Below are 14,169 nucleotides of genomic sequence, written 5' to 3'. Positions count from 1 at the left end.
TGTCTGGAACTCAAGACCCATTTCTGGAGTCCAAAAATTGTGTCTCGAAACGCACGACCCATTTGTCACTATTTTTTGGGTGTTGACATTTTCGATACCAAAAAAGGGTACCCCCACTTGGTTACCCATCCTTTTTTTTTGGACAAAAGAGTCATGCAAGTATGTTGAAAATAAGTCAATTTCAAAAAGTGTTGATCTGAAATTGAATTAAAAAATTATTAAACAATTATGGGCATCACGGTTGGAGTGCATATCACATAGATATCTATAATATCTACTCACAATATCTAAAAGACTCATTTATGGGCATGGGTGGAGGGTGCTACTTCGGAGTCGCTCTATGTAAGGCTTAAAATAAGGAAAATGTTCCTCATTCAAAATTGGGTAAACGATGGTTTTAATAAATACAAAATTTTATTGGTTCAGTAATTTTAAATTTTAATCATATACATAGCTGTTTTAGTAATTTCCGATCCTCTCTAATAAAAGCAAGATAAGAGGTAAAAGACATTGCATTTTATACAAAACATTCCAAGCTTCAGTATAGATTCCCAAGAGTTTCACTTCTCTCTCTCTCTCTCTCAAGACATTCCAAGCTCTAGTATAGTTTTATAGAGTTCCACTTTTTAGATCTCTCTCTCGCTCTCTCTCCCCAAGACATTCCAAGATCTAGTATAGATTCATGGAGTTTAAAATTTCTCTCTCTCTCTCTCTCTCTCTCTCTCTCTCTACTCAAGACATTCTAATTAGCTCTAGTATAGATTCATAGTGTCTAACTTTCTCAACCAGGTTTTACTCTCTCTCTCTCTCTCTCTCTCTCTCATATATGTCCTAAACAAAAAATAAAAGAAGGTGACAGGACTCCAAACATTCACACAAATCTTGTTAGTCTCCCTCATACCCTCTTTGAGCTATGGACACCCAACAAGAGATAAAGAAGAAGAGAGAGAAGGAAGGAGGAGGAGAAGAAGAAAAATCAAAACAAAAGGGAAAAGAAAGCCAATCAACACCAACCATCACTTCCTCTTCACCTTCACCATCCTCTTCTCCTTCTCATGAATTCTCCTTCACAATCTCTCTCCACCCCTCCTCCGCCGTCCCTGTCGACAAATCCAAATCCTCTCCACCTTCATTTGCTATCGACTTGTCTCCGGCCGATGATATTTTCTTTCATGGACATCTCCTCCCTCTTCACCTTCTCTCTCACCTTCCCATCTCCCCTCGCTCTTCCACCAATTCCTTCGAAAATTTTAGTATTCCCATTAAAGATCTATCAGAAGATCGAAAACCCATCACCACCACCAACAACAATAATAGTAATACTAGTGAAACTAAGGGAAGAAGCAAGGCCAAGTACTTCTCTTTGTTTGGGCTTACAAGGTGGCGAAAGGGCTCCAAAGACGTAGGAAAAAGAGAGAAAGAAGAGGAGGAAATCAAGAAGAACAAGAGAAAGGTGAGATTAAATGTGAGTAACATTTTAAAGAGGTATTTAAGAATAATTAGACCTCATTTATTGTTTAGAGAGAGCGAGAATCGACAATTCAAAACGAAGCATTATTCATTTTCGGGTAATTTAAGTTGGGAAGAGAAGCAAGAATGGAGAGGAAGAAGACAATTCTCAGCACCAGCATCTATGTGGACGTCTCCGACAAACAGCGGTCTTCTTGTTGCTACCCCGACTACTCTTCCTTCTCCTACTAATGAAAGCACCATGGAAGAGCTACAAAGTGCAATTCAAGCTGCTATTGCACACTGCAAGAATTCCATTGCAATGAAGGAGGAGATCAAACCCAAATGTTGATATGAAATTTGGAAGAAAATTTCTCCTTTTGCTTTGATTCCATACTTGGGGTATTTTATATGTAAATTATGTTATCTTACATGAATATGATGATATTGGGTTTGCTAATTACCATTTGAATATTGTAATTCAAATGAGATTATCCCAAGAAATTCTTCCTTCTATCATAAATTTAAATATTGAAGCCTATGCTTTAATTGCTCTAAATGTGTCTATTAAGTTAAAATCGAAAATGAACTATGTTCGCAGGTATATTATAAAACAAGGGAGATGATTTTCTTATGTTTAACGAAAGACAGACAAGTGATCCCAATTGAACGTCCAATTTGAACCTTCTAAGAGAGAGAAAGCAAGAAAAGGCCGGATGTTGTTGGTTGCACTGAAAGAAAATATGAAAACAGTTGAATTAACAGAAAACATATCATTAGATAATAGATGATAAGATTCATTTTGATGACCGCGATGGTTGAGATAATGCTTTGATTGCGATGATGATAGTGATATATGTTTAATTTCTAGTTTTTTTATGATGTTCTTCCTCCTAACATAGAGTTGCTTTGAATAACTAAAGTATTGAGTATGAACAATTAGGTGTAGGAGGTTCATGTAGACAATGGGTTCTATGCTCAAATAATCGACATATATAGTACATTAGGGAAATTTCTAGCTGTTCTAGAGTAAAAATGTGATCTCTTTATATTCATGAGTCATAAAGGATAGTCCCTCCATCGATACATAGAGGTTCCTATATCCCAAGAGATCACGAGTTGAATCTCACTATCAAGAAAAAGTTTTCTCGCACATTAGTTTGGGGTAAGTATTTATGCTTCAAAGACACATCATATATCGACTGTTCATTTGCATGAATATGCAATTAACAAATGTAATGAAGCTATGGGTAGCACTTATACCAAATCGTAAATTCGTATAAAGCAAATTGATTCATGGTACAACTCATGTATGTGTTTTCCATCTCCTCGAAGTCATCTTCAATCTTCCCTTAAACTTTAGCTTCTCTTAGGAGTAAGTCATCATTGCCTCTACTTGACTTTTTTCATTTTCTAGACACCATCATATGAGCACTTATTTCCTTTGGCACTTGCTTTTTGACATATGAATGTGGCTATAATTCGATTAATATGGCACTTAAATTTGATAAGACAATGATTTTAAATATATTTTAGTATAGTTTTATATTATGTATGGCTTGGAATTTTTTAACGTGCGTGATTTAATTTTTTTAAGGGAAATAAGAGTTAGTGGTCAACGAGAAACGAGAAAGTGGGTTCAACAGATTTTAAACCCAGGTCGAGGGATCAATACTCCATGCACCTTACCAACTTACCCAATTAAGTTGGCACCTTTAAGGTAAGGAACTTACTTGCATATTTGAATTATGTATATATGTAAAACCAAAGCGAATCAAACTAGTGAACCTAAGCAAATTGAAAAACTAGTTCTCTCTTCTTATGTCCGTATCATGAATCATGAACCCGAATTTGAACAAAGTGAACCAACGAGCTGCACCAATCTTGCCCTCATGAAATTACATTCTTATTAACCATATTATCTAAATCTTAGGATCCCAAAAGCTGATAAGGATCACAATAGAATTTACATCCACACATCTTTATGAGAGGCCCACCACTGATATTGTGATTCAAGAACTACGCTAAGTGCAAGGTTTAAAATTTTGTTTTGATGTAATGTTTTGATCAAAAGAAAAAAATGAAATGGCCTAAACAAAAATATTCTAAAATCACTCGAATTATTCTTCAAACATTCAATGTTTTGTGATCAATGTTTCATTCCGATTTTAAAATTAGAATTTTTCATTGAAACATTCAGAAATGACATAAAACTTTGAACCATGGATATATGTGGTGGCAATTAATTTTCAATCAACCAGAGAGAGAGAGAGAGAGGTTTTCATCCTAATTATAACACCTAACTTACTTAGTTACAACAAAAGAAGAAGATTGGGTAAAAAAAAATGAGTGGGATGACCATCAATCCCCATTGAAAAAGCTAACAGAAAGGGACTTGAAACATGAAAGTCATGGTGGTTGTAACTCCTAAGGCAGTGGTTGGACTGTTAAAAGAGATAATATCCCTGGGATTCCATGGTTGTTCATCTCATACTTTACATGAAAAGTCTGTATTACAGTAACTTTTATAATGCTTTCACATTATCTTGACCCAGACAATTAATCTCAATTTTCTTTTGATTAAGACAATACCTCGAGATGAGATTTTATACCTATATATTAGTTAAATCAATGAGAATAACTTAATCTGATTTTCCTCGAGATTTGTATGGTGTGAACGCGGAGACTACTTTTATACACATGTCAATGGATCGGATCAAACCCAAAACCCAAAACCCAATCTGATAACTTAGACTCGGAGGATAAGGATTTGGGTTTCAACGACCCAATCTAATAAGATCCAGTGTGGAGATGCTAGTTTGATAAGGAAAACTCCTCCTATCCATTTTGTCTTTTACTAAAAGAATAGTACTGAAGTGACTTTAAGATTATACATCATATCACACTTTCTTGACGTGGAAGTGTATAAGAACCAAAAATGTTTTTTCACTCATAACTCAATGTAAAGTACCTATGATTCCTACACTCTTCCATGTCAAGAAAGTGTGATGTAATTGTGAGGTACTATCTTATGGTCACTCCAGCACGACTTTTATTATATAAAAAAAAAAAATAGACAAAAGTATGTTGGTATTTTACATAATAAATGCTTAACTCATATCAACAATCCAATCCAAACCCGATCCATTAACAGCCTTAACTATTTGGACATTGTCACTTTCTATGTGCGAGAGTGACTGGCTCATCTCTCACGTTGGGAGTATCAACTTTATCATTATAACATCATTACTCCCACTAAATCAAAATCACTCTCCCACATAGAAAGTGCTTCTATCCTTTATTTTGTTGAACACTCATTATAAAATACCAAAGAAGAGAGAAACCCATAATAATTCCCTCTCTCTCTCCTCCCTCCAATGATCGAAGGTGGGGGATGGATAGAAATGAATGGTGTGAGTCTGTCTTACTCATTGGCTCTTCAGCAAATACATACTTTTTATCTGTAGCATTGGAATTTACAACTCATTAAATGAGTCTATTTTGCAACCACCACTTCGAAAGTCCCCACACTTGGGAGGTATGAAATATAAATGGTGGGCTCAAGGAGAATCTTATTTTTCAAATCATGTATGCTAGCTTTGTGGGGTAGCCTAAATCCTTGTAAAAGACAAGGCAGTTCAACCATCAAGTATGAATATCAAGTACATTAATATGTTAGTAGGGGCTCTCAATGAGTGGGTCGTGACTGGGGTTTGTGGTGCTTTAACCCAATCCTAAAGGGGCAGGTTGTACCCACGCCCGAGTCATCTCGGTCTCATTCAGCAAGGATATGGATATACTAGGTGTCTCAACCATTCACGTCATCTCGCGAGATAAACGAGATGTCTCGGACGATATTTTGAAAAACCCAGCCAAGTCAACTGGGATTTGGTAGATTTTGATTAAAATAATTTAAAAAAATTAGAATTTAAAACTTTATTATATAAATAAAACATGATTTTATGACTAAACATCTTCTAACCTACCTTATTTTATTAAAAAGTCATAATTATTTTAATTTAAAAATATGTAAATCAATCATTATAAACCAAGTTAAAAGGTTTGTCTCATACAAATGAGTTGACTCGTTCAAGATGAGACGTCAACCCAAATTTTGAAACCATTGTTGTACCAAACCAATCCCAACTATGCCTAAGTTGGCTTAGCCCAAGTATGGCCCTAAGAGATATGGGCTCAATGGGGTTCTTTTCGGATGTTATAATATGACCTTATTTACTTTTTTGGTGGAGGACTGTATGATTTGGGCTTGCAGCTAGGGTGACAAATTTTGCAAGATGTGTGCTAATATTCTTTGGTATTTGAATATTAATTGGGGTGGGGTTAGCAAAAGTTGGTGTGGCAATAGAATTTCTCTAAATTTTTCGCTTCATCTGTAAATTTAGAATTTAGTGTGGAATATTTGGAGCATCTCTTAATCCAATATGAATTTCCCCATAAAGTTTGGTTTCTCTTTTCCAAATTCTTGTGGTGTCATCCTCTAGCATGGTCCTTCACTTATTTTTAAAGCTGGCTGTTTTTAGTAGGGAGAGAGTATTCTTATGAAGCTCATGTCTTTTGCAGTTTTCTGGGGCATACAGAAGGCGAAGAACATGATTTTTTTTTTTTTTTATACGGAAAAAAGCATTATATGTAGGAAGTCAGCATACATGTTTTGGGCTTTTATTGTTTTTTATTTTTATGAGTAAGCTGGACTTGAACCCACGACCTTAAGTTTGCCTTGCAATGCATGAAACCACCCAGGTTTTTATATCAATCAGTCATCATCGTCATTATCAGTAACTTGGGAGTGAGGTCCTCTTTTACTCAGCCTTCAGAATCCTAAATCTGCACCAAAGTTTTCATTTGTACCATCATTGATCATAATTGTGCATGTCAAACTCTAGACAATCTCAACCTTAATTGTAAATCCTTTTTCTTTTTTATGTTATGTAAAGCAATTTTACTAAGGAAAGAAATAATAAAAGAGGTCAGGCTGACCTCCACAGAAAAAGAAATAAACTCTATCCTTACAGAGGACTCCCACCAAAACAAGAAATCTTCAACAACAAAAAAAAAAACTAAAAAACAAAAATGTTCCTCTAATAAAACTCCTTAAAACACTAGCAGCAATGCTAATGACCTTCCTTGCAGATATCCAACACACAGTTAGAGGAACACAGCTCCATCTTTCCCTCTCTTTGCTTAAGAACACTCTACAATCCCACTATTGAAACAACAACAATATCAAGGAAAGAAAATATCTTGAATACCAAAAGGACAAAAGTATACCCAAATCTCCACTGAATACCTACAATGCAAAAGGAGAATTTGGTAAGTTTTACCCTCCTTTTCTAACATTAAATCAAACACAACCTTCAACTCTTTAACTTCAAACAACCTTAGATCGATTTCAAAGATAATCCGAGTTTGGAAACACAGATCTGTTACCTCATAAAACTTTACCTAGGAAACTTCGATTATCAGTTTAGCATTTTAACTTTCTTAACAATTTTGAAAAGGGACAAACAACATCTGAGGACTTAAATTCACTCACTAAGGCCATTGCACATGTCAAACTTAAAATAGACACAAATCTTGTCCATTCACTTAGAAGTCTACTATTAGGAAAAGTAAAGCAAGAGGTGCCTTCATCAGCTATAAGACTTACTTTTTCAGCCATAATTCAGTTATACCTTTGTCTCAAATTCCTAGTGCAGATTTATGAGAGTCCACAAGAACCCCAACCTGCATTTGGTGGCAAGTCCTTTTACACTTTTACTACCACTCCTTAAATTAAAGAATCGAAAAATAAATATATATTGAAATTGAAGACAGACTCCTTTAAACAAATAAGAAGATAAATGAAATCACTCTAAACTTCAGTTAATAAGTTTATTACAAGATTACAGATATATGACTCACTCTGATTGGTACCATATGTTGTATATTATGCAACCTTAAATATTATTTACTTATAATGCAGAAAAAATACTGGGTTGACTTAAAAAAAATGAGGCCTAAATTCAAGCAGGGGAAATAAATCCTATACCTCAGTTCTTGTGCTGCATTCGCCCACTTTCTGCACCAGCATATGGATCGATTGTTACATTTATTACAGCTGGCTTCCGTGCAGCAAATGATTCAGTGAGGGCAGACTTGAGTTCTTCAGGTGTCCCAACAAGATAACCTTTCCCTCCGAAGGCTTCAATCAAGGTATGATATGCTGCACCAGGGACAAAAGAAGTAGGTGCAGGGTCCTCTTTGTGAGGCCCAGTAATTTCTTCAGGGTTCCTTCGATCACCGCCATACACGCCACCGTTGTTAAAAACGATAACAACAACTGGTAACTGGTACCGCACCAATGTCTGCAAGAATATGCCAAAAGGACATATATCTCTATGTGAAAATTTCTTCTTATAATTAGAATAAAATAAACTTCTGAACTTTGGTTGAACAATTGCCACCAAACACAATTCCTTTTGAGTTAATAATGCACTTCAGAAATGTGAAAGAGGATAAATTTGATAGTACATTAGTCTGTTTCAGAAGTGTTCCTTAAAGAAATGAAGCATTCTTAGAGTCTATAAACAGTTTCACCAACATGAGACACATAAACCAATAGACTAAGAGATGTCTTATATCATATCCTTGGCTAAATTTGGAAACTTCAACGATAAACAAGTGTATGATGTTGACAGCTTCAAGCATCATAAGAAACAGGACTCCGTCCTACTACCCATGCTCACAAAAGAAATATGTGGAATCATAGTACAATAACAGAAATGCCAAAGTAAGTATATCCCTATATATATGGGTTGCGTTCGGAGGCCCTAAAGAGAGCCAAACATTTTTCATAATAGGGGTTAGAAGTTTCAGAATGGGCTGATTTTTTGTGAGGATGATCTCTATGGTGGAGGAAATCATCCTCACAAAAAATCATCCCATTCTGAAACTTCTAACCCCAGTTTATTGAAGAATCATGGACCGTCAATTATTTGTAAACCGTTTTTTATAGGGTTAGAAGTTTCAGAATGGGCTGATTTTATTTTTTTTAGGATGATCTCCTCGCCATCAAGATCATCCTCACAAAAAATCAGCCCATATATTGAAAATGTTTGGCACAATGTTTGACTCTCCTTAGGGCCTCCGAACGCTTCCCATATGTGTCCTTGTTAGCTTCAAGAGTCCAATTATAAAATCAGGGAAGGAAGCTAGCTCTGATCAAAAGTACTATGTCTAGTATTCCTATCCACTTTTTGTCCTTGTTTAAAGCCCTTAAGAAGATTGAAGACCAAATTGAAACAATTTTGAAAGACTTTCTTTGGAATGATAGTAGTGGGAAACGAGAGTTCCATTTGGTCAAATGGAAATTCGCGTGCCGACCCAAAAAGTATGGGGGCATTGGGATTAGGATGTTGAGACAAATGAATCAGGCTTTCTTGGGTAAGTGGTTGTGGAGGTTTGGTGTTGAGAAGGAGAACCTTTGGAGGAAGGTTATCAAGGCTAAATTTGGTGAGGATCCTAGGGGATGGAGCAGTGTTATGAGTAATAAACCGTATAGGCGTGAGGTGTGGGGTGTGGTAAGGTATTTAGAGATTAGGTCATCTCTTCCACAAGTTTATCAGATTCAAGGTGAGACCCAGTGACAAAATTCTTTTTTGGGAAGATATGTGGTGTGGTGATTCCTCTCTCCAAGAAAGTTTTCCTACCCTCTTTGCTTTGTTTGCCAAAAAAAGGGTGCATGTCTCTACTTTGATGTTGCGTATTGGTCAGGATGTGTCTTGGGACTTCGGCTTCAGACGAAACTTTAACAACCATAGTCACCAAAGTCGCCAACTTTTTCGAAAAGTCGTATTTAAATCGCGATTTTAAAGACTGGTGATTAAATCATGACTTTTTGAAAAAGTCACGATTTAATTGAGATTTAAACAAAAAAATGTGATTTAATCGTCACTTTTTAAAAAGGCTTTTTCAAAGACCATTTATTCTTATAGTTTAAAATAGGATTTGATGATATAAATAATAACACCACTTAATAGAAAAATATATATTGTCTTAACACTATTTCGATTTTTCCGACTTTTTCCTGAACCCCGACTTGATGACTATGTTAACGACTGAGAAATTCCTGAGGTCTCATCCCTCCTTAGCATTTTACCTTCTATTGGCTCGCTCACCCAATTGGCAGATAGTTGATCCGGGGTTGGTACTATTCAAGTCTTTTTAGTGTGAAATCTTTTTACATTCTTCTTGACACTGTTGATAAGTCATCTTTTCCCGTTGCTTCTTTCATCCATAGCCTTAAAAGTTGCTCTCTTTCTTTGGGTGGCGGCCCTAGATAAGTTCCTCACGATTGATCATCTTAGATCAAGGGGAGTGGTTATTGCAGAGTTTTGTTCTCTCTATAAAGCAAATGGTGAGTTTGTCAATCACTTTTTTCTCCATTGTGGGGTGGCTCACCAGGTTTGGTCCTTTTTCCTTTCGTTGTTCAATCTCTATTGGTGTAATCCCCTTTCAATTCCTTTTTTACTCGATTGTTGGAGGTCTACTGAATGTGTCGGCAAGGAGAGGATTCTTTGGAATTTTATCCCCCCGGCCATTTGTTGGGGTTTATGGAAAGAAAGAAATGGGTGGATCTTTGATGGGAAGGAGCAATCGACACAAGAAATTATCTTTAGCATTGTGGGTTTATTGTTTTATTGGTGCAAATAGTTTCACGAGTTTAGAGGCTTTCATTTTGAGGATGTCTTAGTAATGGGATCTTGTAAGTAGAATGTGACGTGTCTGTTGTGGGTTTTGCTTGGTGGTGCTTTTTGTTGCTTTTGTTCTTTTTCCTTGTTTTCTTAGGCTTTTCTTTCTTTTGTTGTCTGTTTTCCTTTGTTCCCCTTGTGGGACCACGTCTAATAAAATTCTTGGTTATCAAAAAAAAAAAAACGGAATTTATATATATATAAAACCAATTCCTGCGTATCGAGCAACAAACCCTTCCGGTAAAGATGACCCCATCTAAAGACAAAATATAAAAAATAAAAAATTTTCACGCTTCTTAAAAGATTTTGACGACAAAATATCAAAGCCTTTTTCTGAACTCACCGGCAAAGAAGGACTAATTACGACAGAAATCAATAATTGAGCAAGGAGGCACCCAAGAAATACAAAAGTGAGGGGAAAAGATTTCAAATATGTCGAGATGAGGTACAATGCAAGAAAAGATGACAGAAAATTCACCGCTCAATTGTCACATACAACAAAAATCAACAATGGCGATCTAGTGGCTTATAAGATGATCCTGGATAAGTAAGCTATCAACAAAAACACACCAAGCAAATGAAGGCACTTTGGATAGGATTTTACTGCCTCAAATAAATGAAGCACATAAATTTGACAGACACACATGAGAAAGATCTGAATAAGCACTCAATAAGACATGAAAGGGTCTAATGGATAAAGGACCATCTCAACTTTCTGACCAAATCCACCTTTCTTCCTCGGATGGAGAGACCATAGACTCGCTACTACGAAATTCTGGGAAGTTCGCCAATCAATTGTAAGATATGTACAATTACATGTTTTCCAGTTTTATCGTGTGATAATAGGCAATTGTGAAAGTCAATCCCATGTGATCATTTATGATCGTTGGATTTGAATAATATAATCAAGTATTATTTTAACAAATGGGTTCCTAGTCTAACAAGGCACAATTGGTGGCATTTTTAGGAGTAACGATGATTACCCTATTATAGTGTTCATTTGTGTCATCAACCAAATATTTTGTTTCTTTACTAATTTTCAAGCAATAAAGTATATGGATTGGCATGGCTACATCAATGGGATTTAGTTTCTCTCCCTATGGATGGAATAGGGTATGCTCATCAATGAGCAAATCCATAAATTAAGAAATAAAATCCCACTAGGGTACGCTTGTCAACATGAATCCCTAAAATTCAAATTAATCAAACAAAACAAAACCACACTCTTGGAAAGAAGCAATAAAATAAGCAGATATCACAGCCAAGATAATAAAAAAAATGCATCAAACATAAAATTATGGGATCATTTTCATCCCTCAGATATAAATTTCAGTATGCATGTAAGCTTTATTGAGTGCCTCTTATCCATAAGAATGCACAGATGCAGCAAGTGTTTCAGGGCATCATACCTCGCATTCCATGGCACTGAACCCAAAACCAGAATCTCCTTCAACAGCAACAACAAGATGACCAGGGGATGCCACAGCAGCAGCAATGCAATAACCCAAACCAACTCCCATTGTCCCCCAAGTCCCCGCATCCAACCTTGTCCTTGGCTCTGTCTGAACCAACACACCCCGACCAACATCCATTGTATTTGCACCCTCCGAAACCAAAATAGGAGCCGGGCTTCCCTCTGCAAGGATCGCATCCCTTATAATCCTCATCGGCGTAAGGAAATTAAAGGGCACGACATCCTTCGCCAACTGAATTTCCATCTTAGACACATTTTCTTTCGCCTTCTTTGAAATCGCTTCAACCCAAGGATGCGATTTACCAAAACAGAATGGATCATCCTTAATTTCCTCATTTATAGTATCCAAAACCCGTTTTGCATCACCAACCAAACCAATATGGGGTTTACGAAGTTCAATTTCTTCCTTCGAAACATCAACTAAAATAAACTTCACATCCTTGGACCATTTTGGTGGCTCCCCGAAATGCAACAACCAATTAAGTCTAGCACCGACAACAAGTGCAACATCACATCGACCAATCGCAAGCGATCGTGCAGCCGTAGCAGCCAGTTCATGAGTATCGGGCAACAATCCCTTCCCCATAGGAGTGGGCAAGAATGGAATTCCAGTATTTTCAACCAATTTCTTCAAACTGTTTTCTGCCCTAGAAAAGGCCGCACCTTTCCCAAACACAATCAAAGGTCTCTCAGCTTGTTTAAGCAAAGAAACAGCATTTTCAATTTCTAGGGTCTCTACAGTCTTAATTACTTCTAAACTCCTAGATTTTTCCGCAAAATCCAACAATTTAACAGCTTCAGATTCAGAAACTGTTTGATGAAGAACATCTGATGGAATATCTAAATAACATCCACCAGGCCTACCCAACAAAGCCCGATCAACAACATCGAAAACAAATTTAGGGATTTGGGAAATATCAGTCGCTTTTAATGCTAATTTCACAAAGGGTTTAACAGCTTCGATCTGATCGAGTTCCTGAAAATCTCCCCTACCGAAATCTTTCTGATCGCAAGAACCAGAGATCATGATCATCGGCCATGTGTTCACAGCTGCGTTTGATAGACCTGCAAGTCCGTGGACGCAACCTGGGCCCGACACAGTGAGGAGAATTCCAGGTTTTCCAGTGAGGAATCCATAAGCAGAAGCAGCGTAACCTGCAGATTGCTCATTGTGAAAAGCAATGAATCGGATTCCTGCAGAAACCGCTCTATTTGCGAGAGAGGTTACTGGAATTCCAACTACACCGAACATGTATTCGACACCAGCACGAACGAGAGATCGAGCAACAAGGACATTTGTATCGATTAGGGTTTCTGGATTGTTTAGGGTTTGTAGATGTGTATCCGCCATTAAAGGAGCTCGAGAGATAGAGAGAGAGAGAGATTGCAGAGTGGCACTTGGGGAGGAGAATGAGAATGAGTAGAAAGAAAGAGTGAGCGAGGTGTTATCGAGGAACCTTTCATTCCGATTTTACCCTTGTGTGTTTTAGAAAATTACAGTTGACAGAGTACTAGAGTAGTGGTTAGTGAATGAGTCCAAGACGACACGTTAGTCGTCACTATGGCGGGCGACTTCTACCCGAAACAGCTTTAATTGTAACATACACCTCCATGTTTTGGTGAATATTTGGGATGCCTCCCGTATGTTTTGTAAATTGGTGACATAACCCTTGACCTTGATCCTCTCGTATAGACTAATGAATAATCACTTAAAAATGCCTTCACCTTAACCCTCTCTAACGAATAAACCTTGATTTTTCTTTCCAAAATGAGATTTCTTTAAGCTCTTCATCCTCTCCATCTATTTTTAATCACTTTTGAAAAATGTTCAAAAATTACTTTTCATATTTTTTTCTAAAAATTATGTATTCTTCTTCTTGTAGTAAGGTAGGATAAGATAGTAACAATTTTTTTTGGCTAATGGTTAAAGTAACTAATATGAAGATAAAGGTAAAAAAAAATCATCAAGGAGTTTGTCGACAACTTCTTTCGAAAAGAAAAATCGAAGATTTTAAACTTTAGGTACAAGATGAGGGCATTTTGAGATATTTTAAATTAAAGTATCAGGGTCAAGATTTTTTTGTTGTTGTAATAGTAAACTATAGTAAATGGTAATGTTGAAGGTGCTTTAGGGAGAAAATTCAAAGATTTTTTGTTAGAGGTTAGATCCAGGGTTTGCTCAACCATGAGGCCACTTAGGCAATACCTCTCTGTGGGAAGGCCTCCGAAAGAAATAAGCTCACCATGAAAATTCCACCAATAAATTGTTTTTGCAATAAACCTTTGCCCAAGATCGTGATAAGATCTCCTAAAAAAATCTTTTTAAAACTCTCATGTCTCCTCTCCCAAGTTTTTTTTAGTAGACCCTTATCTCAAATTGAGGGAAGGCCCCACAAAAATTTCTTTAAAATAAAAATTCAATGATAAAAAAATAATATTTTTTAGAAATTCTTTTTTTTCAAAGTTCTTAAAAAAATTTCTCTATAAGATTGTGGC

General features: G+C 36.4%; 2 protein-coding genes across 3 annotated transcripts; one reads left to right on the top strand and one right to left on the bottom strand.

Annotated features, from left to right (window-relative positions):
* Positions 1–528: 528 nt before the first annotated feature.
* On the top strand, positions 529–2,078 carry LOC147404916 (BRI1 kinase inhibitor 1-like). The gene has a single exon (XM_086441014.1). The coding sequence runs from the start codon at positions 914–916 to the stop codon at positions 1,799–1,801; it is 888 nt and encodes a 295-aa protein (XP_086297140.1). The 5' UTR covers positions 529–913; the 3' UTR covers positions 1,802–2,078.
* A 4,335-nt stretch (positions 2,079–6,413) lies between these two features.
* Positions 6,414–13,092, bottom strand: LOC147404915 (Thiamine pyrophosphate dependent pyruvate decarboxylase family protein). Of its 2 annotated transcripts, XM_086441013.1 has the most exons (3): positions 11,609–13,092; positions 7,499–7,814; positions 6,414–6,757 (listed from the first exon to the last, which is right to left on the bottom strand). In XM_086441013.1, the coding sequence occupies exons 1-2, from the start codon at positions 13,022–13,024 to the stop codon at positions 7,500–7,502; spliced, it is 1,731 nt and encodes a 576-aa protein (XP_086297139.1). In that variant the 5' UTR covers positions 13,025–13,092; the 3' UTR covers positions 6,414–6,757; position 7,499. The 2 variants fall into 2 exon arrangements, with proteins under 2 accessions (XP_086297139.1, XP_086297138.1); XM_086441012.1 differs by lacking the exon at positions 6,414–6,757 and having other exon boundaries at positions 7,290–7,814.
* Between the last annotated feature and the right edge of the window lie 1,077 nt (positions 13,093–14,169).

This window comes from Akebia trifoliata, chromosome 4 (genome assembly GCF_017979445.1).
Source record: "Akebia trifoliata isolate Shusen 1 chromosome 4, ASM1797944v1, whole genome shotgun sequence".
NCBI lineage: Eukaryota > Viridiplantae > Streptophyta > Magnoliopsida > Ranunculales > Lardizabalaceae > Akebia > Akebia trifoliata.
Note: the sequence above shows the minus strand (reverse complement) of the source record. Positions and strands in the feature narration are given on the sequence as shown.